Source organism: Staurois parvus, unplaced genomic scaffold, assembly GCF_062004578.1.
Source record: "Staurois parvus isolate SC_StPar_1 unplaced genomic scaffold, SC_StPar_1.0 ptg000513l, whole genome shotgun sequence".
NCBI lineage: Eukaryota > Metazoa > Chordata > Amphibia > Anura > Ranidae > Staurois > Staurois parvus.
In genome coordinates this window covers 3133997-3158949 of record NW_028318309.1, presented here as the reverse complement: position 1 = coordinate 3158949, position 24953 = coordinate 3133997, and the positions used below count along the sequence as shown (strand labels likewise).

Sequence of the window (24953 nt, the reverse complement as noted above, 5' to 3'; positions counted from 1 at the left end):
GCTCACTAGAGGGTGAACGGCAAGCATTTTTGAAAGAAATCCCCAAGGTTGAAATTTGACCCTTGATGGTACAAGGTCAAGTGTTTCTTCAGACCAACATTGAGGAAATAAAATTCCTCTTACATACAGAATAAGTACATCATGGGATGAACATTTCTTGAGAAATATGCTTTCCAGCTGTGAATTTACAAGAAGTTTATTTCTCCCCCTTCAAAAGTGTAGGGATAACAAACAGGACAGTATACCTTAGAACTTGGAATTAACAGTCAGGTTGTTAATGTCAGTGACCAAGAAGCAGGGTTGTAAACCATTCCCTGAGATGGAAGATCTGGATGATCTGAGAGGGCCCAAAGAGAGTCTGCCAGGAGCCTGACAGGACCCAAGTACTACATCTGCCTGGGCTAGTTAAAAGTGAAGAATCACCTGAATTACTTTTGTCTTGATTCTGTGGGGTAGCCAATGAAGGGGTTTTAGAGGAGGAAAGGCATAGATCAGGTTGAACTGATTCCACTGAGCCCCTAAGGCATCCACTGTGAAGGTTAGAGGATCCGTGGACCTGGAGTCTAACCTGCTCAAGTCACTGAGTCTGGAAGCCAGAAAGTCTACGTCCTGTGACAGATGTGCTGAAATGCCTTGGGGTGGAGAGATTACTCTCTGGGATCCAGAGGTTTAAAAATGATGGAGTCACTTGCCAATTTTCCACACCTGGGATGTGCAAGGCAGACAGGGCTAGAACGTAATGTTCTGCCAAAGCAAGAATCAGACCTGCTTCTCTTTGAGCTTCGAGATTTCTGGTTCCTTCCCGATGGTTGATGTAGATCACTACCATGGAGTTGTCCAACTGCATCCTGGTCAGATGACTTTGTATATGAGTGGTCTAGTAATAAAGAGATAACCAAATACCTCTGAGCTCCAGAATATTGATCGCTAAACAGGATTCTAGATACCAAGTCTCCTAAACCAAAAGAGTACAGAGGACTCCTCCCCAGCCTAACAGGCTGCAATCAATTGTGGTAACCTTCCAGACCAATGAGAGGGGGGATTTCCCCATCTACAGCACCGGGCTCATGATCAACCAGCACAGGGCAAGTCTGGTTGGTTTTGTGGGTCAGGTGACAAACAATTCCTTTATGTGACAGAGACCCAATTCTGAGATAAGCAGTGATCTACTCACACAAGCAGTCTAAATGCAAGAAGTCAACTTATCCATTTTTTTTAAATAGTTACAAAACTTCAAAAGCAATTATATTATTATTATATTATATACATTTTTAACGAAAGCGGCGTTTCCTTTAACGCTTGATTCTAAGGGGGAGAATTGCTGACCCCATGATCTATATGTACATGTATACTTGCCCCATCCAGTGCTGTTTTCCCATTATTTTCATCTTTAAAGAGCTGACTTTGAATCTTCTCTAATGTTGCCCGAATCTGGATGAAAAAATAGAAACCAGTTACCTAAGACAGACTGTGTGTTGTGTTATACAAATGTTTAGGTGAAACATTTAGCTGTTTATTGTTTATTTATTTTTTTGCTTTAAGGCATGTGGTTCCTTTTTATCTGCTCAAAATTAACCTGCAGCCAGGCAATGCACATTCAAGTATTTACATGTTTCTGATAAACAGTAAACATTCACACCTGAGCATTTTGTAGCGCGAAACTCGAAGCTCGAAGATAGAGATGGTTCACATCTCCACTCCAAGTCGCCTGAAGCTCCAAAAAGTTTGCAGCCAATTTTTTAGCTCGATTAAGGCAGATTGGTGCGTTTTGAAGCCTTTTTTTCCCCATAGACATGCATAGAAACAAGTGATTTGCGCGCTGTTGAGCATTTGCACGTGTTTTGTTGTGCGTTTTTTGGAGCGTTTTTCTGCTCAAATGACAAAATTACAAATAAAGATTAATTAATGAATAAATAAATGTTAAATAAATATATCATCATAAATAAATTTAAAAAAATGTAATAATAAAAAATAAGTAATCCCTAACCTTTACCCCCTAACCCCCCAAAAAATTATAAAAATAAATAAAAATAATAATACAAATAAATAAATAAACGAACACCCTAACAAATAAGTAAATAATCAGAAGAAAATGATTACAAAAATGTACCCCTAACCCCAACCTCTAACCCCTAACTTTAACCCTCAACCCCAACACCTAACCCCTAACCCTAAAGTTATCACAGACATCTGCACATAGTTGCTATGAGTTCAGTAGGTACATCGGTTGTTGAATACAGAGCCCATTTTACACACCACGAATGTACTGCAACCAACTATACAGCAGTACAATTGAGACAAATGAAGGAGCTGGTGTTCCTACTTGAACTATTAGAACTTAGGAGATTCTACAATCCGGTTGTGAAGTTGACAGCTTCTGGTTTGTGAACTCACCTTGCGTACATATTCGGTTTCCTCTGTGATATGGGCAGCTGTGGATCCATACATGTAGAAAATGTCATCTTCCGTGTGACTCTCATCAATTCTTTTCAGATAAGTCCTTTCAGTAGATGGAATCAAAGTCATTGTAATAGTGGGTCCTAAAGATTTCTACAATAATAATATAATAACTATTAATATAAAAATAACTTGTTTTATAGAAAAACTCTGATAATCAAGAATTATTTGTATCTTAAGTATTTAAAGAGAAACTGAACCCTGGAAGCTGTGACCAAAAAAAGGCAAGCAGATTGCAAAGGTCTAGTCACCACTAGGGATGAGATGGGTTTGCACCAAACCACTGAGAAACTATTACCTGATTACATTCCTGGTGGCCCAATCAGTTCCAGCCAGGGCATACCAGACCTTCCCTGCAGCTGCACATACCCAGAGAGGCAGGAATGCTCATGATGACATTGATCTAATATGGCCATATGTCCATAAAATGTAAAACAAAACATAATTTCCACCCCTTTTTGTTTGTGCAAAACATATGTACAGTGGGGCAAAAAAGTATTTAGTCAGCCACCAATTGTGCAAGTTCTCCCACTTAAAAAGATGAGAGAGGCCTGTAATTGGCATCATAGGTAGAACTATGAGAGACAAAATGAGAAACAAAATCCAGATAATCACATTGGCTGATTTGGAAATAATTTATTTGCAAATTATGGTGGAAAATAAGTATTTGGTCACCTACAAACAAGCAAGATTTCTGGCTCTCACAGACCTGAACCTTTTTCTTTAAGAGGCTCCTCTGTCCTGCACTCATTACCTGTATCAATGGCACCTGTTTGAAATTGTTATCAGTATAAAAGACACCTGTCCACAACCTCAAAAAGTCACACTCCAAACTCCACTATGGTGAAGACCAAAGAGCTGTCGAAGGACACCAGAAACAAAATTGTAGACCTGCCCCAGGCTGGGAAGACTGAATCTGCAATAGGCAAGCAGCTTGGTGTGAACAAATCAACTGTGGGAGCAATAATTAGAAAATGGAAGACATACAAGACCACTGATAATCTCCCTTGATCTGGGGCTCCACGCAAGATCTCAACCTGTGGTCAAAATGATCACAAGAACGGTGAGCAAAAATCCCAGGACCCCACAGGGGGACCTAGTGAATGACCTGCAGACAGCTGGGACCAACGTAACAAAGGCTACCATCAGTAACACACTACGCCGCCAGGGACTCAGATCCTGCAGTGCCAGACGTGTCCCCCTGCTGAAGCCAGTACATGTCCGGGCCCGTCTGAAGTTTGCTAGAGAGCATTTGGATAATCCAGAAGAGGATTGGGAGAATGTCATATGGTCAGATGAAACCAAAATAGAATTGTTTGGTAGAAACACAACTCGTCGTGTTTGGAGGAGAGAAAATGCTGAGTTGCATCCAAAGAACACCATACCTACTGTGAAGCATGGGGGTGGCAACATCATGCTTTGGGACTGTTTCTCAGCAAAGGGACCAGGACGACTGATCCATGTACAGGACAGAATGAATGGGGCCATGTATTGTGAGATTTTGAGTGCAAACCTTCTTCCATCAGCAAGGGCATTGAAGATGAAACGTGGCTGGGTCTTTCAACATGACAATGATCCCAAACATACCGCCCGGGCAACGAAGGAATGGCTTTGTAAGAAGCATTTCAAGGTCCTGGAGTGGCCTAGCCAGTCTCCAGATCTCAACCCCATAGAAAACCTTTGGAGGGAGTTTAAAGTCCGTGTTGCCCAGCGACAGCCCCAAAACATCACTGCTCTAGAGGAGATCTGCATGGAGGAATGGGCCAACATACCAGCAACAGTGTGTGCCAACCTTGTGAAGACTTACAGGAAACGTTTGACCTCTGTCATTGCCAACAAAGGATATATAACAAAGTATTGAGATGAACTTTTGATATTGACCAAATACTTATTTTCCACCATAATTTGCAAATAAATTCTTTCCAAATCAGCCAATGTGATTGTCTGGATTTTATTTCTCATTTTGTCTCTCATAGTTGAGGTCTACCTATGATGCCAAATACAGGCCTCTCTCATCTTTTTAAGTGGGAGAACTTGTACAATTGGCTGACTAAATACTTTTTTGCCCCACTGTATGTATAAAAGAGACAAAAAATAGCAACCTCCCTATCCAGCAGCTGCACTTTATGGGGTGTTTAACCACTTCAGCTCTCGTGCCAGGATTGCCAACCATCAGTAAATTTATGGACAGTTTTTAAAAATCAGTAATTTTTAAAACTGTAAATATCAAGGGCTGATAATTTGTCAGGCTGTATTGACTTTTCTTTTAACCGCTTTCCCACCATCCTCTAGTAGAACTGCTGTAGCAGGGTGGCAGGGCTGAGTGAAATCACAATTATATATGTGATTTGCACTTCAGGGTAGGGAGCGCACGCTGCCCTACCCGCTCCGCCATTGGCTGCTAGTGCACCCGCAGTTGCTGATCGCGGCCATTATCAGTGTAAAAAAAAAATTCCAGTATACTGTACATACCACCATTTGTAGACTATATAACTTTCACGTAAACCACTTAATTTACACATATTGGGATTTTTTATTTAGCAAAGACGTAGCGGAATACATTTTGGCCTAAATTTATGAAGAAATTTAGATTTTTTTAAATTTTTTAACTGGATGTTTTATAGCAAAAAGTAAAAAAAAAATATTTTTTTCAAAATTGTCGGTCTTTTTTGTTTATAGCACAAAAAATAGAAAAAGCACAGGTGATCAAATACCTATGAATTAAAGCTCTACTTGTGGGGAAAAAAAATAACACAAATTTCATTTATGTACAGTGTTGCATGACCGCTCAGTTGTCAGTTAAATTAACACAGTGCCGTATTGCAAAAAATGGGCTTGTCAGGAAGGAGGGTAAATCCTCTGGAGGGAAAGTGGTTAAGTGTAAACCAAGCAATTTACTTGTTATGGGTATTCTTAGTGTCTCCATATTGTGTTTATACTGTTTATTTATTTTGTTTTTATTTTAGTCTTTACTAGGAGCTCTGTTATTATTCAGATAGTCAGTAAAAAATGTGCCTTGCCAGTACTTTTTTCATGGTTTGTCAGTTAAAAATGCTGCGGGAGGTTGGCAACATTGTCTCATACCTTTCAACCCCTAATGGACTACTAGAGCAATTTTTACATTTCTGCTATGGGCCTTTTATTGTTATAATTATGTCACTACTTAAGATAAAGTAATGCATATTTTTTTTGTGACAACCTAGACTATCTTTTGGCAATATTGTTTTGAAAAAAATATTTTTAAATGTAATCTAGAGACAAAAGACATTTAAAAAAAAACAACCAAAAATGTGGGTTTTTGGGAAAAAATGTATTTTGACCTTTTTGTGTTATTTTACATTTGCAAATGTAGGTTTACTGTAAATAAAAAGCATACATTTTATTTTATAATTTGTGCAATCTAAAATTACTCTAAAATTATGTTTCAGGTACAAAGCATGGGGAAGTTATATGCAAAAAAAATTTTTTTTTCAGTTTGCACATTTATGAGAGGCTGAAAAAAAATAATCAAATAAACAAAAAAATGAATAAACAAACTGTAAAAAAAAAAAAAAAAAAAAAGGTAGAAATCAGCAGAGAAGAATACATGAGGATAAGCAGAAGAAGGAGTTTTTAGGGATGATTAACTAAGGGTTGAATAAGGGGTTAAATGGAAATAAATGCTATTATTATTTGTTTAATTGTAAGATGTCTTAACTAATGTCACATGAATAGCAAAGGTCACATGTTTGATCTACATGTGAATGAAATGGTAAAGACAATGCAACAATACATTTTTATAGTGTTTATTCAATGACACTTGCAGACTTTCTGCAAGTGTCATTTTACACTAGAATAGCTGCATTTTGACAGCCACCCCTACCATGTAATACTTAGTAACTCCTGGCTGTCATTTGAAAAACAATAATTTTTGCAATAACAGCAAAAGGAGCAGCGGCAGGGGAAGAGAAACGGAGTGTAGGACAGACATACATTACATCCTAGATACATTTTTGACTTTTTTTTTTAGGACTTCTATGTTTAAAATCCTGAAGTGGTTAAAAAAGAAATCTAGGAAATTCACCTAAACCATTGTCCAAATGGATCTGTGTTTTGCCAATGTAGGTAGACCTTCCCTGTACCTTCCTTTCATTCCTCCACTGCTTTATTCAGATGCCAGGAGAAAAAGGTAAGCCTTCTGTAAGCTATGAGTTACCACAGTCAAAGCATATACTCGCTTTAATTGAATAAATAAAACCTGTTTTATCCCGAAAGCACCAGGTTTTCTTTAGTCCACACCGGAAATCATCATTTAAGGCCTTGTTAGCTGACTTTTATTAAAGAAAACAAAATGTCCAGTAACCATTGCCCACACAAGGGGGTTCCTCCATCAACACAGAAATGGCAAATTCAGCCTCTTGGCTTACACATATAGCTGTTTTGCTAAGGCCTTCCACTTCAGGCCCCGTCTGTCTCCCACAGACCACTTCCTTGCCAACACTGTCCACACAGCCGGCAGCCCCTTTGCTGCTCTGGTCCTCAGGCTTGGCATTCTGTCCTTTCCAGTGCACAGATGCACCCCTCTGGCTTCTCCCTTGCACACACCTGGAATCCTCAGGAGAGTGGAACCCACAAACCCTCATCCTGACTCTACAAAAAGCTCAGAGCCCACCTGCATAACCAGTGTCCTGGCCATTCCTAAAACATGGTCCAAGGATTGGAGATTTCCTCCCACCAGATCATTAAAAAGTCTCCGGGCTCCAGATCTCAAACAGACTTTTACCAAGCACCAAGAAAACTGAAAACACAGTCTTCTCCAAATTAAGCAAGCACACTGGAGCCACTCAACCTGCCTTGTTGAGAATCCTGGGCTACACAATATCGTTATAATTTTCCGATCACCGCACTGTCAGGTTCCATAATAAGCAGCTTAGGTCAGACACCAGACAGCCCCTTCACTTCCAGCTCCAATGGTGTCAAATGGGAGAAGCAATCTGTATGTCTCATTGCTGCCCAAGCAAGATGTGAAGTACTTGTTGGCCAATACCATGTAGATTTTTTATTCTAGTAGAACAGTTAGGTCATTATGAAGAATGCCTCCCAGTTCTCACTTGATGACAAGTGTCCATTCAAGTGTTATTCTGCCAGGATCACCATGCTCAGTTACTAGATCTGCAAGATCTTTTTCAAAGTATTACCCCTCAAAAAAAATTAAACAAATCGCACATAGTACATTATCTTTTTTCACATGTCAAAATTCGAAATTAAGTTAAACTCACATAAAAGTGCTCAAATAGTATCAAAACTTCGCCAAGTGCCACTGTACTTAATCTGTAATTCCTACTATTACCCTCTTATCCAAAATTCTTTGCTTTATATAGGGAGATAAATCATATGAAATCCTCCTTAGACGTTTGCTATTCTTATGTGATAAATAACTCTCCAAAGTTTCTTCATGTAATAGCCTTGAATATAAACAAACAATCACTGCAATGATTCTGACCACCATCACTCTTGCCAATATTCCATTTCCATGCTGGTACATATAATCAAAGCAAAGTAGGCAACCATAGTTTAACAAACCAGATAAATGAATTTATTAAATGTAAAAAGCGCTTACAAGTAAATTGATGTACATCAGCGTATTGTGCAGTTCCTAGCTCGGACCTCAACCAAGATGGCCACCGCTGGACTTCCGGTTAGCATCTGATGTCACTTCCTGATGTGTTTCCTCATTACGACTTTGTCAAAGGATGTCATGGAAATGGAATTTTGTTAAGAGTGATGGTGGTCAGAATCGTTGCAGCGATTGTTTGTATTCAAGGCTATTACTTGAAGAAACTTTGGAAAGTCATTCATCATATAAGAAGAGTAAACATCTAAGGAGGAATTCACAAGATTGATCTCCCTATATAAAGCAAAGAAGTTTGGATAAGAGGGTAAGAGTAGGAAGTACAAATTAAGTACGGTTGCACTTGGAGAAGTTATGACATTATTTGTGCACTTTTATGTGAGTTTAACTTAATTTTGATTTTTGACATGTGAATGAGATAATGCACTATGTGTGGTTTATTTAATTTTTTTTGAGGGGTAATACTTTGAAAAAGACGAAGAGGACCACATCATCTTGGAGATATAGGAATTGAGCAAGTACTGTAGATATCCATGGTGATTCTAGAAGAATAAGAACTTACCATATGAGTTTACAGAATGAGTCCAATAACTTTTTGATTTAATTTGGATGCTGAGCAACAGTTTATTTCTTGACTTCCTACAGAGGAAGTAATACCTTAGCGACCGGGAATTCTATGTCATGTGGATGTGTTTATTGATTTTATGCATTTTATTCATCTATGGTAGATAATTAGTATTTGGGGTTTACCCTGGTGTTGGATCCTATATACGTTTCCAGGTCTGTGTGACAGAAGGAGGGGTCCCAGTACCTTCCTATCCTACATCTAATATAAATGGACCTCAAGGACCTCTTGTGCAGCTGTACATTCTGCACAAATCATTTGTCTGTCCATGACCCCAATGGCATTTGTATGGAAGTACCAGGGAATTACCAGAATTTTAGACCTTGGAAAAGAAGGTTCCAGGGGAGAGTTGAGTATTTTTAGTAGGTTTTTCAGGCAGCGTGGGGGGACAGGCAGACCAAAAGTAATTTTTCTGTATTAGGTTTGAATTGCGACATCTTGCTTAGGCCCTCCCACATCCATTCTTCAAAAATGGACCATTCCTGTGATGGGCTACCTTGCCAACCAATAGTGCAACATGGAAACCAAACCCAATTACAATTTTAGGAACACTATGGGCATATTGAAGTGCCTCAGGCTTCACATGAGATGTTCTAGCATTGCAAATGATCTCAACTCAAAATGAGACCCAGTGCATCTAATAAATGTCAACCATATTTCAGTGGTGTTAGAAACAATAAAACAAGCCAATACAGCTCCCATCAGCTTTTCAGCTAATGATGATTTCATCAAGTAAATGTGGGCTCAACACTCACAAGATATTCTGGAAATATGCCAAATCCCACAGCATGTCAGTTGGCACTAAATTTACGTGGAACCCTAGGCTGAGACATGTTAATATGAAGATTCCTTTTTATACTGGAGGGGAAGGATGGATGAATATGAAAAGATCAGCCACGCCAAGTTTTATGATGTTTACAAGACTTTAACCTTCTACATGACATGTGCTGGCTAGAGAATTAAAAACACACATAAAATGGGCTGATGAAACTCAAAAACAAGGGCCAGCCCCATCCTGTCTAGAGATACACATATGTCTTAGTAAAGGCTTCCCACACCTATCATCATACCTCCCAACATTCTGAGATGGAGAAATGGGACAAATTATAGAACAAACAGTGTAGGAAAATGACTCACCCCTTCCACAGACCCAGTTACATGGACCATAAAGAACTAATAATGAAAAAATTACTGCATAAATTCACAAGTGCCTTTTTCATCACTAAGCTCTTCAAAATAACGTGCGATAATATAGTGGTTGAATAAAAAGTATAGTGTTCTATAATATTATTGGTAGTTAAGAATACGTTTTTATAAACGTTGTATGGGTTCAGTTCAAATGTTGAACTTTTCAAGAACTCCATTCCAACCAGTAAAGTACATTTAAGGTCTCTTTGCCTGTTTTTGTTCAACAGTACAGGAAAAAAGGTTGCCCACACAGGAAATTTACCATAACACCTAACAACAAACTCAATGCTTTTGGTCTCCTTGCTAGTTTTCTTTTCAGACCAGTCTGTCTCCATAAGGACCCAAGCTCACAGACCTTGGCCTGGTCAGATTAAACACTGTTCACACATCCACACTGCTTGTGAAACCATTTGTCTCCTGGAGGAGCCCTTCTGTGTCTCCCGGGTAGATCCCTGAACTTCAACAGTACCTTCAAAGCGGACCTTCTTTCTCTAGAAATCACATCAGGATGCAGTTCTGCATGTTGATATGAAATAATCTTACATTCATTAAATATTTTTGCTTTTACTTACAATTACTGTTTTTTACTTTATGGTTTGGTGAGGCACTGGTAAATGGGGACTCCTGGGAAGCCTACATCACCAGTTCTTTATTACTCAGATGATGTTTCAGGTAATAAACGGAGATGGATTTATCTGTCATCACTGAAAATAGCCACTGAGAGAAGAATGGGGAGGAAAAGAAAAATAAGGTATGAAAAGAATTAAAAGCCTGCAATTATCTGTAAGTATATGTTTTTAACGGCCTCCCACCCGCCATATAAGGAATTGACAGGAGGGTGGCGGTTCTCTTGTCCTGGGAGGCCGTCATATGACGTCCTCCCACTCTAGCTGCGCATGTGCGCCCACGAGGGCACGCGGTGATTGGTGGTGAGTAGTGTCCCTGGGACACAGCGAATAACCGATCGCAGTAAGAAGCCGATGATGTAGGGTCTATCATGTGATCAGCTGTGTCCAATCACAGCTGATCATATGTAAATAGGAAATGCCTGTTATCGGCAGTCTTCTCCTCACGCTGACAGAGTGCGAGAAGAGGAGAGCGGGTAAATGGCACTCCCCAGTGGGACATGTACACTGATCATCAGGGCACTGATCAGTGTAGCCCCATCAGTGCCCATAATTGCCACCTGTCAGTGCCCATCAATGCCACATAAAAGTACCCATCAGTGCACATCAATTCTACATATCTGCGCACATCAATGCCACATATCAGTTGCCTTTCAGTGCTGCCTATCAGTGCCAATCAGTGCCACCTATCAGTGCCAGTCAGTACCGCCTATCACTGTCAGTTAGTGCCGCCTACCACTGTCAGTCAGTTCCGTCTAATAGTGCCATATATGAGTGCTGCCCTTCAGTGCCCATCAGTGATGCCTGTCAATGCTCACCAGTGATGCCTGTCAATGCCCATCAGTACCTCCTCATCAGTGCTGCCAATCCGTGCAGCCTATCAGGGCCCATCGCTGCAGCCTCATTAGCGCACATCAGTGAAGAAGAAAAATTACATATTTACAAAATTTTATAACAGAAACTAAAAAAAACATTTTTTTTGTTTTCAAAATTTTCAGGATTTTTCAGTTTGTTTAGCAACAAATAAAAACCCCAGTGGTGATTAAATACCACCAAAAGAAAGTTATATCTGTCTCAAAAAAGATGATAAAAATTTTGTTTGTGTACAGTGTTGCATGACCGCACAATTGCCATTCAAAGTACGACAACACTGAAAGCTGAAAATTGGCCTGTGCAGGAAGGGGGTAAAAGTGCCCAGTAGGCAAGTGGTTAAATTGCCATTACTAAATATTTCTATATGTGCCTTTGTCGTAATTGTTACAATAAGGGTGAAGTTCTTCTTTAATATGGTGCTTGTGCACACTTTGCATTGGTTGTTAGTAAAAAGTAGACATAGGCATTCGTGGCATCTCTCGACCCCTCACTGGTCTCGAGACCTTGTGTCATAGGGGGGAACCTGTGTATGCCATTCCCTCTCTCAGATTTTTTCATCCTTGATTGGAGCATCTAGGAGAAGACTTTGTACCGTCCTTCCTCACCAAATGGGATACTGATCTAGGCCTACAACTCATGGCAAAGTTCTTTCTTAGCAATTGTTACCTGGATACGTTCCAGTACTATACTATTTCTTGAAATTTGGTTACTCTAATATTTACCTAGATGCTATTGTCTTTATACATGACGAAACATTATGTTTTCAGTTAAATTGCTTGTATCAAGTCTACCTTTGTGACCTGACTAACCTTTGCTAAATAAAGGTATTCTAAAAAAAAAGAAAATAAAAGTAGATATAGGGCTGGAGGCTTCATCCCACCGAATCCTCAGAAAGCCTCTGGGCTCTAGAACGCTAACCAGGGTTTGCCAACCCTGGAGAAAACTGAAAATCCTGTTTCCTCCATATTAAACACACATCCTGGAGCACCTCATCTGCATGGGTAAGATTCCTGGGTAACATCAAATCCTCTTTACACAGTGGCATTGTGTATGTAAGACATAAAAGAGGGACAACTGAGGAGGAAAGAGAAACAAAGGAATTTGGTTCCAAATGAGGCACAGTTGGAAGCATTGTGTCCACTCATTGCTGGCTACTGAAAACTACCAGCCCCAAACTTCCAGTACTGAGAAGAAATGTATTATGCTTTTTAGTATCTTCCGTACTCTTCTTGCCAGAATTATAAAAGCAGTTTTGGCAGACATAAATATTGATGAGTATTACTGTAAAGAAAGGAGTTGTAGTTATTAAGGAGGCCCATAATTGGTTGACCCTTATGCCACCAACCTTGTCTACACTGCTCAAAAAAATTAAAGGAACACTTTTCAATCAGAGTATAGCATCAAGTCAATTAAACTCCTGGGATATTGATCCGGTCAGTTAAGTAGCAGAGGGGGTTGTTAATTAGTTTCAGCTGCTTTGGTGTTAATGACATTAACAATAGGTGCACTAGATGGGCAACAATGAAATTACCCCCAAAACAGGAATGATTTTACAAGTTGAATGCCACTGACATTTATTTCCCTACTCATTTTTTCTGACTATTTTTCACTAGTTTTTAATTTGGCTAGGGTCAGTGTCACTACTGGTGGCTTGAGGCAACACCTGGACCTTACAGAGTTTGCATAGGTAGTCCAACTCCTCCAGGATGGCACATCAATACCTGCCATTGCCAGAAAGTTTGCTGTGTCTCCTAGCACAGTCTCAAAAGCATGGAGGATATTCTAGGAAACAGGCAGTTACTCTAGGAGAGCTGAACAGGACCGTAGAAGGTCCTTAACCCACCAGCAGGACTGGTGTCTGCTCCTTTGTGCAAGGAGGAACATGATGAGCACTGCCAGTGCTACAAAATGACCTCCAGCAGGCTGGAGTGAATGTCTGTGACCAAACAATCAGAAACAGACTTTATGAGGGTGGCCCGAAGGCCCGATATCCTCTAGTGGGCCCTGTGCTCACTGCCCGGCACCATAGAGCTCGATTGGCATTTCCCATTGAACACCTGAATTAGCAGGTCCACCACTGGCGCCCTGTGCTTTTCACAGATGAGATCAGATTCACCCTGAGCACATGTGACAGATGTGAAAGGGTCTGGAGAAGCAGTGGAGAACGTTTTGCTGCCTGTAACATTGTTCAGCATGACCGTTTTGGTGGTGGGGAAGTGATGGTCTAGGGAGGCATATCCATGGAGGGACACACAGACCTCTACAGGCTAGACAATGGCACCCTGACTGCCATTAGGTATCGGGATGAAATCCTTGGACCCATTGTCAGACCCTACGCTGGTGCAGTGGGTCCTGGGTTCCTCCTGGTGCACGACAATGCCTGACCTCATGTGGCGAGAGTATGCAGGCAGTTCCTGGAGGATGAAGGAATTGATACCATTGAATGGCCCCCACGCTCGCCTAACTTAAATCCAATAGAACACCTCTGGGATATCATGTTTTGGTCCATCTGACACCACCAGGTTGCACCTCAGACTGTCCAGGAGGTCAGTGAATACCCCAGGACACCATCTGTCATCTCATTAGGAGCATGCCCCGAGGCATGCATACAAGCACGTGGGGGCCATACAAACTACTGAGTACCATTTTGAGTTGCTGAAATGAAATTTCAGCAAAAAAAGGACTAGCCTGCTGCGTTATTTTTTCACTTTGATTTTTGGGGTGTCTTTGAATTCAGTCTTCTGTAGGATGATGATTTTCATTTCCAGCAAACAATAGGGCATCCTTATGTTCCTAACACATTGCCCAGTCCATATCAGTTTAGATATCCAGCATGATATTTTTCCTCATTGAGATCTGATGTGTTTTCAAAATGTTCCTTTAATTCTTTTGAGCAGTGTATTTTGTGGGCATTGCTCCTTTTGGCCAGTTGTGGTGAGGAGCCTTGGTGGAGTTTTGAGAGCATTGGGTCTGTGGCTGCTGTCTTGTATTTCCATCTCCACTGCGGCCCAGCTGAGGTGCCTTCCTGACCGGAGCAGCAATGTGTATCTTGCGCACCTTCCCAGCCCTTGGATTTTCTTGTTTGCTTGATTAGTAGGGCTAGTCAACCAGCTTAGTGTAACACCCTCCTAGTCAGCTATGTGGAGTTCTATCTCTAATTGTTAGTCAGAGGCTGAGTAGCAGCCTATGCAATTGTCAGAGGGAGGTCAAATTTTGATCAGGGCTAAGGGGCTCTGCAGACCAGCTCTCAGAGACTCCCCCCTGCTCTGGAATATTGGATAAAGATCTAGACGCAGTGGGCAGAGGTAAGGAATGGCTGGTTTGTACTCTTAGGGGATCCTGGTCAATCTCCAACAGGAGGCTTGGCTTGGGGTCAGTACAGCCCTTAAGGGTAACTGTGCCTGCTCAGTAGCAGAAGAGTTTGAGTGGAAGATGGAGAGGAAGTGAGGCTGGAGAGTGGGGGCCCAGATTGAGAGGGGCTCACCTACAGGCAGAGGACCTTTGGAGGGAGGAAAGCTCAGGACTTCTCTGGCCCCCAAAGCAAAGACCACCTGCCCAGCTAGAAGGCTTGGTAGCAGCCACTGACCCACCAGCAGCACAGGAGAAGAACTGAGTGAGTAAACCTGCACCCCCTGGGCCAGTTAGGGAAAAGAGGCACTCTGGCGGAAAAATGAATTAGCTGTTTACTTGGGACTGTTCACACTGCAATTGCAGGCACTGGATCCCCTGCCCAGGGATTCATCCAGTACAGCTGGATGAGGAGAGGATTCATCTAGGGTCTGGGGCAGTACTATAGGAGATCCTGGCTACCTCTCCAGAAGATAATTGTTACTGTAAAAACTTGTACATAGTTGCTAAGAGTTTGTCCCCTGTTGCCATTATCCTTGGTCATTCCCATACAGCCCTTACCCCGTCCAAGTTCAATCCCCTAATAAAAATTCAAAACAAGCTCAAAGACTGGTTACTGTCTCCTGAATGCAAGTTTGACTGAGGGAAATGTGTGTTGCCTGGCTGTGCAGGACTATAGGGGAACCCAAACTTCAGCGACTCCTGAGGGGGTAGTGCTACATGAGTGCTGGAGGGAGCTAGCTAGTCATAGTTTATTTATTCTGACAATTGTTAGCCTGAGCTTCTAAATCTAGGATATTTAATGACTGAACTGTGTTTGCATATGGTTTGTTATATTATCTTTTGCATATGGTTTGTTATATTACCCTGTGATTGGTTACCTTAATTAAACATCACATTTATTTGAAGCCAGCAATCCATTTGATGTTTATTTAAAAGAGATGTTACTAGATGACATAGTTCTTTAACCACTTGCCCTCCAGAGGATTTATCCCTTTCCTGAGCAGGCCATTTTTTGCGATACGGCGCTGCGTTACTTTAACTGACAGTTGCACCCAAAGTAAATGTATGTCTTTTTTTTCCCACAAATGAAGTTTTCTTCAGGTGGTATTTGATTGCCTGTGCGTTTTTTATTTTTTGTGCTTTAAACAAAAAAAGATTGACAATTTTGAAAAAAAACCCAAACAATATTTTTTTTATACTAGCAATGGCGGTAATCAGTGACTTATAGCAGGACAGCGGGACTGCGGAGGGCATTCTGACACTGGGGGGGGGGGGGGACCGACTAACTGCCAATGACATCCCAATGACACTAATACAGTGATCCCTGCTAATAAAATAGAACTGACACTGTACTAATGACACTGGGCAGAAAGGGGTTAATATCTGGGGAGATCAAAGGGCTAACAGTGTGCTGTATTACTGTGTGTGCTGTGTGTGTTTTACTAGAGAAACATGCTGCTTTGCATTGCTCTGCTATGCAGAGCAATACAAAGCAGCATGCCGGTGCTTTACATATATACTGTATATATATATATATATATATATATATATATATATATATATATACACACACATATATATTACAGGCGTACCTCGGTTTACGAATTTAATGCGTTCTGCGGGACTTTTCATATTGTGAAAAATTCGTAAACCGAAACGCGGTTCCCATAGGCATGCATTGAAAATCAATTAATCTGTTCCAGAGGTCAGAAAAAAAGTAAAAAAAAAGTATTTTATCTGTTCAAAACTCTTTATAAAGTGCACTTTAAAGGCATAAATACTGTACAGGGACATGATTAAAAAATAATTTGTAAATGCATTAAAAAATAATTTGTAAATGCATTAAAAAATAATTTGTAACATGCAAACTCCATGCAGGTGGTGCCATGGTTGGGATTCGAACCAATGACCCTAGTACTGCCAGGCAGAAGTGCTAACCATTTAGCTACTGTGCTGCCCACATTTCCACGCCTAGAGTACACAACTGCCAGGTACAGCTGACCACAATAATGATTTGATGTACGCAGCTATACACGGGTTCTGCGCTTCTTGTGTAAATCTGTGCATGCTTATATACATACAACTCTGGGTGCCGATACTCCATGTCTAAGGTCATATGAAATTAAGTGTATGTGGGTTTACACGAGTAGTGCCATAAACCCGTGTATAGCCACATACAGTGGGGATCGAAAGTTTGGGCACCCCAGCTAAAAATTTGTATTAATGTGCATAAAGAAGCCAAAGAAAGATGGAAAAATCTCCAAAAGTCATCAAATTACGGATTAGACATTCTTATAATATGTCAACAAAAGTTAGATTTTATTTCCATCATTTACACTTTCAAAATAACAGAAAACAAAAAAATGGCGTCTGCAAAAGTTTGGGCACCCTGCAGAGTTAATATCTTGTACTGCCCCCTTTGGCAAGTATCACAGCTTGTAAACGCTTTTTGTAGCCAGCCAAGAGTCTTTCAATTCTTGTTTGAGGTATCTTTGCCCATTCTTCCTTACAAAAGTCTTCCAGTTCTTTGAGATTTCTGGGCTGTTTGTCACGCACTGCTCTTTTAAGGTCTATCCATAGATTTTCAATTATGTTGAGGTCAGGAGATTGTGAAGGTCATGGGAAAACCTTCAGTTTACGCCTCTTGATGTAATCCCCCGCAGATTTCGAGGTGTGTTTAGGATCCTTATCCATTTGAAGAAGCCATCCTCTCTTTAACTTCAGCTTTTTCACAGATGGCATCAAGTTACCATCCAAAATTTGCTGAAATTTTATTGAATCCATTTTTCCTTCTACTCGTGAGATGTTCCCTGTGCCACTGGCTGCAACACAACCCCAAAGCATGATTGATCCAACCCCATGCTTAACAGTTGGACAGAGGTTCTTTTCATTAAATTCTGTGCCCCTTCTTCTCCAAACGTACCTTTGCTCATTCCGGCCAAAAAGTTCAATTTTAACCTCATCGGTCCACAGAACTTGTTTCCAAAATGCATCAGGCTTGTCTATATGTTCATTTGCAAAGTTCAAACGATGATTTTTGTGATGAGGACGTAGAAGAGGTTTTCTTCTGATGACTCTTCCATGAAGACCATATTTGTACAAGTATCTCTTTATAGTGGAATAGTGTACCACAAATCCAGTGTCTGCCAGATCTTTCTGGAGGGATCGTGCAGTCAAACGTGGGTTTTGAATTGTTTTTCTCACAATCCTGCGAGCTGTTCTGTCTGATATTTTTCTTGGTCTTCCAGATCTTGCTTTAACTTCCACTGTTCCTGATGACTGCCATTTCTTAATTACATTCCTTACAGAGGATATTGACATCTGAAAATGCTTTGCTATCTTCTTATAGCCTTCTCCAGCTTTGTGAGCGTCAACTATTTTCATTTTCAGTTTTCTAGACAACTGCTTAGAAGAACCCATGGTGCTGATTGTTGGGGCAAGGTCAGATGAGTCTGGGCATTTAAAACCTTTGAGATTGACATCACCTGGTCTTCCCAGACGATGATTGAGAACAATCCATGACACTGGCAGGTATCAGCTTGGCAAAGGGGGCAGTACATGCTAGAAATTCTGCAGGGTGCCCAAACTTTTGCAGACGCCATTTTTTTGTTTTCTGTTATTTTGAAAGTGTAAATGATGGAAATAAAATCTAACTTTTGTTGACATATTATAAGAATGTCTAATCTGTAATTTGATGCCTTTTGGAGATTTTTCCATCTTTCCTTGGCTTCTTTATGCACATTAATACAAATTTTTAGCTGGGGTGCCCAAACTTTCGATCCCCACTGTACAGTCATTACTATGGTTGGCTGCGGCATCCCCTCCCCTCTGCTCCCACCTTGTCCCAGCAGTCAGCAACAGAGAGGACAGAGCTGCTCCCTATGGATCCTGTGCCTTTTTGTGCAGCCGCAGCCCCTTTCCCCCATCTCTGTCTCTCCTGGTCTCAGCACGCAGCAGACACTGGCAGCTTACTTCAGCCCTCCTGTGCTCCTCCTCCAGACCCTGCATTTTCTGCTTCCCAGCTCCGCCCCCCCCCCCCCCCCGCATCTTCCTGGCAGCAGCACAAGGTACTGGGGGATGCACTGTGATGTAAGGGAGGGTGGGGGACTTGACATCTGATGTAAGGGGGATGCTCTGGACATCTAGCCTTTCAGATACAACCAGCCCTTTGAGGGCAGCCATAATGCTGATGTGGCCTGCGATGAAGTTGAGTTTAAACACCTCTGATCTGAAGGATTCCCATCTCTAAAGCTTCTCTTACCAGTCACCAAGAATGGCTAGAGCCATCCCAAGCACATAAATACACCCATAGTTTTTGTTGTGTGCCAAACAGCATCTATCTACATGAACCCTACTACCTCTTGTTTTGAAGAAGAGGTTTCACAATGCAGAATCAAGTAACAAGAAGCTGCAGACCTACCCAGAAGCAGCATGTAAAGCCTCCTGACTCTAGCTGCAGTAGATTCAAACCATAGCTACAGTATTCCCTGCATAGCCTTAGCAATGAAATTGTTGTACTTTATACCTGAAGCCACTCAGGACGATACAATCAGTACAGATATGAAGTTATACACAAAGAGAGGCACTTAGTGGAATGACCTCACATACCAGAGTCTGGTGTATGGAAAATCTTAGAAACCTTTTTATCTCCACTCTAGCAGAACATCCTTCACAGCTCTCTATGAGATACAATAACAATGAATGCAGCTTATTGTAGCGGCTTGCAGAGCTGGCTCATCAACAGTGCCGTATGACCTCATACCCAGAATTGTTCATTGTTTGAGCAGAAACAAATGTTGTCCTGAGGCACAAGACTCAGAACTGGTAGATAAACAGAGGGATTAAAGGGACAAGGACATTCTCAGTACACGTGTTTTGATTTGTCTTCCCAACAAATCATTGTATAGCTTCCACACATACCAAGATAGGACTTCATTGTCACAATCATTTGGCTCAACCAGGGTTGTGGATAAGGGGGTACCACCTGTTCTCCTGTACGGGGCCCATACTAGCCGGCGGATGTGGGCAAGGATTGTAACCAACATGGTGGTGGGGGGGGGGGCAATTCCCACATGGAAGAAAAATATATTTGAAATATATTTTAAAAATATTATTCCCAAATATATTGACATATATTTGAAATACTACAATTTTGTCCGTATTCAATATATTTAAAAAAAAAAAATATTATATATATATATATATATATATATATATATATATATATATATATATATATATATATATACACACACACACACACATAACTGTATGCTGAAATGTGTTTTTATTCCAATATATATGAAAAATATTTTTAAAAATACATTTTCAAATATACTGTATGTCTTTAAAAATACATTTTATCTACATTTGTGGAATGCATTTACAAGTATATGTAAAAATATATGTTAAAATTACTTTTTTTTATATGTTAAAAAAAAATCTGAAGAATATATTTAGAAAATATATATATTTTTAAAAATATTTTTCATATATTTTGTAATATATAAAAAACGCATTTCAACATGCAGTGTATATATATATATATATATATGTATCTATATGTATGTATTGAAATATATTGAATACAGCCAATATTGTAGTATTTCAAATATATTTTTCTTCCATGTGGGTTACTGGAACTGATCTCTTGTATGGCTCTCTCTGCAGCAGCTAAAGGCTGTTTTTTCTCCTCTCCCTCCCACCACACCCATCACTCTCCCTGTGCACCATATGTTTTCCCTTGCTGCTCAGGCCCCCTGTGTGCTCCCCCCCCCCATCCCCACAGTGTTGCCGTATTCCCTCCTCTCCTTCCCACCAGCAACTGTAAGAACACAATAGGATCCTTCAGGATGGAGAGTGGGGGAAGGATCTGGTAAGTATGGCAAATTTACCAGCTACTTCCTTTCCTGAATGAACACAATGAGTGATCTGTTCCAATCACTCACTGTGTTCATTCATAACTGAACCACTGTAAACTGTTTATTCGGGAGGGCCCTTTCAGTATCATTGTGCAAATATGGGTATTGCCATCACGTATTTGGACAATGATGTCACCAGCATTTCCATACCCTTGTCCAATTGGAAATATCTTGGCCAGCAGATGAATGGGACCAGGGATGAATTATTGGTTGCTAGGAAGCCAGGATCCACCAGCATCATAGCAAACTTTATTCCTGTACAGGAATCTCTGCCATATGTCCAACTGATGTCTCTCTATACATCAGATCAGAGCTGGACTCAATTACTGCCTGGTTGCTTATCTGTGAACTGATAGTAATCCTTGTAGACCATAGTGACAGATTGTAAAAATGGTGGTAGCAAGAACTACTTGAATTTGATGCATGTTTCAATACTGGTCCTGAAACTGGTGCACAGCTTTCATGAATTTGGCTCAAGCCATTTATTACTTTATTGAACTCCCCCCCCCCCCCCCATCCCCACAGACTGCAACAAAACACTTTTTTTTTACAAAAATTTGGAAGGTTTAGAACCTTACAGTCTTCCTGCCCCAGTGACAACTGTCAATTGCCAGATCAGAGTGTTGCCACATAAGTGGTGGAGTGTGAGGCAGTACCGATAAGGATGAGTTTAGACATCAGGGGGTGCCTGCTACACAGTTTCGTGACAGATTTGCTAAAATTATTTCTTAACCACTTGCCCTTCAGAGGATTTACCCCCCTTCCTGACCAGGCCATTTTTTACGTTACGGCGCTGTGTTACTTTAACTGACAATTGCGCAGTCATGCAATGCTGCACCCAAATGAAATTTAGGTCCTTTTTTTCCTACAAATTGAGCTTTCCTTCGATGGTATATGATCGTCTATGTGTTTTTTATTTTTTGCGCTATAAAAAAAACACCGACAATTTTGAAAAAAAAATATATGTTTTACTTTTTGCTATTAAACATGTCCAGTAAAAAAAAATAAAAAAATCAAATTTTGCCATAAATTTAGGCCAAAATGTATTTTGCTCCATGTCTTTGCAAAAAAAAAAAATCCCAATACATGTAAATTCATTGGTTTACGTGAAAGTTATAGCGTTTACAAATGGTGGGATAAATACTGGGATTTTTTTTTTACTAGTAATGGCGGCAATCAGAGACTTATAGTGGGACTGCGGTGGGCATTCTGACATTGGGAGGAACTGACTTGGTGTTACTGACATACTGACATCCCCAGTGACACCAATACAGTGATCAGTGCTAAAAAAAAAGCACTGACACTGTACTAATGGCACTGGGCAGGAAGGGGTTAACATGAGGGGCGATCAAAGGGTTAACTGGCACTCTGTGTGTTAGTGCTTCATTGTAATCACACTGCTTTGGATGGCTGTGCTTGTTTACATACAGTTCTCCCCATTGGAGATGCTTGGCAATCACCGAGCGCCGGCAAGTAATCACCAGCTGGGACCCAGTGATTGACAGCTGCGGCTGCGAATGGTGGTGTGGGTAGGGCACGTTCGCACCTACACAGAAATGCAAAATCACGTATATGTATGTGATTTTGCGCACCTGTGCAGCCCTGTAGCAGTATATCTGCTATAGGGCGGTCAGGAAGCGGTTAATGAATATGTAGCTGAATTTATAAGTGTTCTTTTTACATCCTAATTCAAAAGTTAATGAAAAAAAATCCAGCTTGGGAACAGCACTGTTGTGTACTGATGTCTGTAGATGGGTACAGATATTATTCACGTTAAGTTGTGTGCCATACAAAGAGGAGGCAACAATGTGACAAAATGACATCTCACACCATCATATAAAAACAAATATTCTCACTGTCAAAAATGTCACTTTAATCCTCTGTGGAAACTGAGGCCTCATGTATACACTTCAGTGTAACCTACTGACCCCGTCAGACCTACCTGCAGGTTAGACCAGATAAACATGACATGACCACACCTGCAGCAGGGACACAGCATTGACTGATACCATGACGAATAGAAAATGGACTTTATTGTTATATTGCCCAATTTCAGGAAGTTGCAGTAGTGATAAATAGATTATGATTGCTCCCTTATGGCTCGTGCGGCATTTTTGTTTTTTTATCAAATGTCATTAACCACTTCCAGTCCGGACACTTTTACCCCCTTCCTGTCCAGGCCAATTTTCAGCTTTCAGTGCTATCACACTTTGAATGACAATTGCGCAGTCATGCAACACTGTACCCATATGAATTTTTTAGCATTTTTTTGAGATAGATAAAGCTTTATTTTGGTGGTATTTATTCACCACTGGGATTTTTATTTTTTTTTTTGCTATATAAATGAAAATGTCCAAAAATTTTGAAAAAAAAAGTGTTTTTCTTATAAAATTTTGCAAATAAATAATATTTCATCATAAATCTTGGCCAAAATGTATTCTGTTATCTTTTAATAAAAAAAACATATAACCCAAATTAGTTTATAACCAAAAAGTATAAATTTGTTAAATTTTTTTTTTAATTTTTATTAATTTTTTATATTATTATTTAGGTTTTTTTTTTTTTTAACATACTGTCACCCTAGCAGTACAGTGTCACCATGGTGACACTGTACTACTTGTGGGGGTGATGAAGATTTTTTTTTTTTTTTTTTTACAATAATTGCTTTTACACTTAAGGCTGTAAAAGCAATCATTTCTCCTTCTCTCTGGCTGCATTTTTACAGCCATTGAGAAATACTGTGTGAGCTGTGATTGGTCACAGCTTGTCACATGGTACAAGGCTGTTATGAATAGCCTTGTACCATGTGACCTCTGTGATCATTCACAGATTTCACACGTAGTAAGCAATGATGTCAGAAGTGACATCTTGCTTACTTCTTTGCATGTGATCACTGATTGGCCAATCAGTGATCACATGATCAGGACCTCGCACAGAGGTCCCGTATATTAAAGAAGTCGAAAAAAAATGTGCCACCACTTTGCTGATATAGATGTAGCGCCCTCATCAGGGGCGGACTGACAACTCATGGGGCCCCCGGGCAATAGGGGATCATGGGGCCCCTGTGTCCTTGCCCAAACTCAAAAAAGCCTATGAAAAGGGTACCAGGGGCATCTCATGGGGCCCCCTACTGACCCTGGGCCCTCGGGCAGTTCCCGATTTTCCAAATGGTCAGTCTGCCCCTGGCCCTCATAGATGGGTGCTGGGTTTAGATAGACAGATTTAATATGTGCTTTGATTGGTAAATTTAGTCACCACACTGTAGTTAGTATGGCTGTGATTGTTTGTTAGGTAAAAGGATAGTTTGATCTCTGTACTCATTGAAGCTGCATTCTGCTAGTCAGGTCTGCTCAGTGTGTTCAGTTGCTACCAGGCTGATAGCTACCTCTGCATCCAGAGAGCTTGAGAGGTTTCTGGATGATAGGTGTGGAGCTGTGCACATGGCAGAATGAATATTAATACAGTCCTGGCCTATCCCAGAGAGGCATCTCTGATGGCATGCTGGGAGACTGTATATATTTGATAAGCACATTGAGCTCAGGGTCTTTTCCTGGAGAGGGTTAGTCTAGCCTGGAAGGGGCACGCTGTCCTTCCAGGCAATGCGGTTATGTCTGCTGTCGCGAAGAAGGTGGCTTGAGGGCCTGGATGCTGAGACCCTGGAACTAAAGAAAGCTGACTGTGGAAGGGGGGGTCTGCTGAAGATCTGGTCTGGTATTGCCGGAGTGAAGGTGACGCTTGGAAGTTGGAAGGAGTTAACCGGCTGTCCTTGGGCCTTGTTTGAGTACATAGCACCCCTAACCACACGCATCATCAAACCCAGACCGCTTCAACCCTGGCAGACCGACAGCACTAAACGCCTCAAACGTCGCAGTCGCGCACTGGAGAGACTGTGGCGCAAAACCAGGTCCCCTCATACTTTCTCCCTCTACAAATCTGCATTTCTTATCTACACCTCCTCCCTCCACGCCGCCAAGCAGGCCTACTTTGTTAACCTAATAAACACCCTCTCCTCCTGCCCCCGCCGACTCTTCTCCACCTTCAACTCCCTGCTCTCCCCCCCCCTCCTCCACTCAGTACCTCTCTCACCGCCCACGAGATTGCCACCCATTTCCACAACAAGATTGACGCTATCCGTAAGGACATCGTCAACTTGCAATCTACCTCCCCACCTAGCCTCCTCGCCCCCGTCACCCCTTCATCTCCCCCCTCCTCTGCCCTCACAACCGCACTGCCCCCCTCCTCTCCCAATGCCCCGCCCACCATAACCCCCCCGCACTGCACTCCCTCAGCCCTGTCACTAC

At 41.1% G+C, this 24953-nt stretch overlaps 1 protein-coding gene across 1 annotated transcript in view; it reads right to left on the bottom strand.

The window, feature by feature from the left end:
* Positions 1-24953, bottom strand: part of CCDC68 (coiled-coil domain containing 68) — a 91133-nt gene that overhangs the window by 45965 nt on the left and 20215 nt on the right. The window contains exons 2-3 of the mRNA XM_089690088.1: positions 2395-2550; positions 1357-1431 (exon numbers count right to left, since the gene is read on the bottom strand). Coding sequence (XP_089546214.1) covers positions 1357-1431; positions 2395-2526 — 207 coding nt within the window. The 5' untranslated portion in view covers positions 2527-2550. The remainder of the gene's footprint in view (positions 1-1356; positions 1432-2394; positions 2551-24953) is intronic.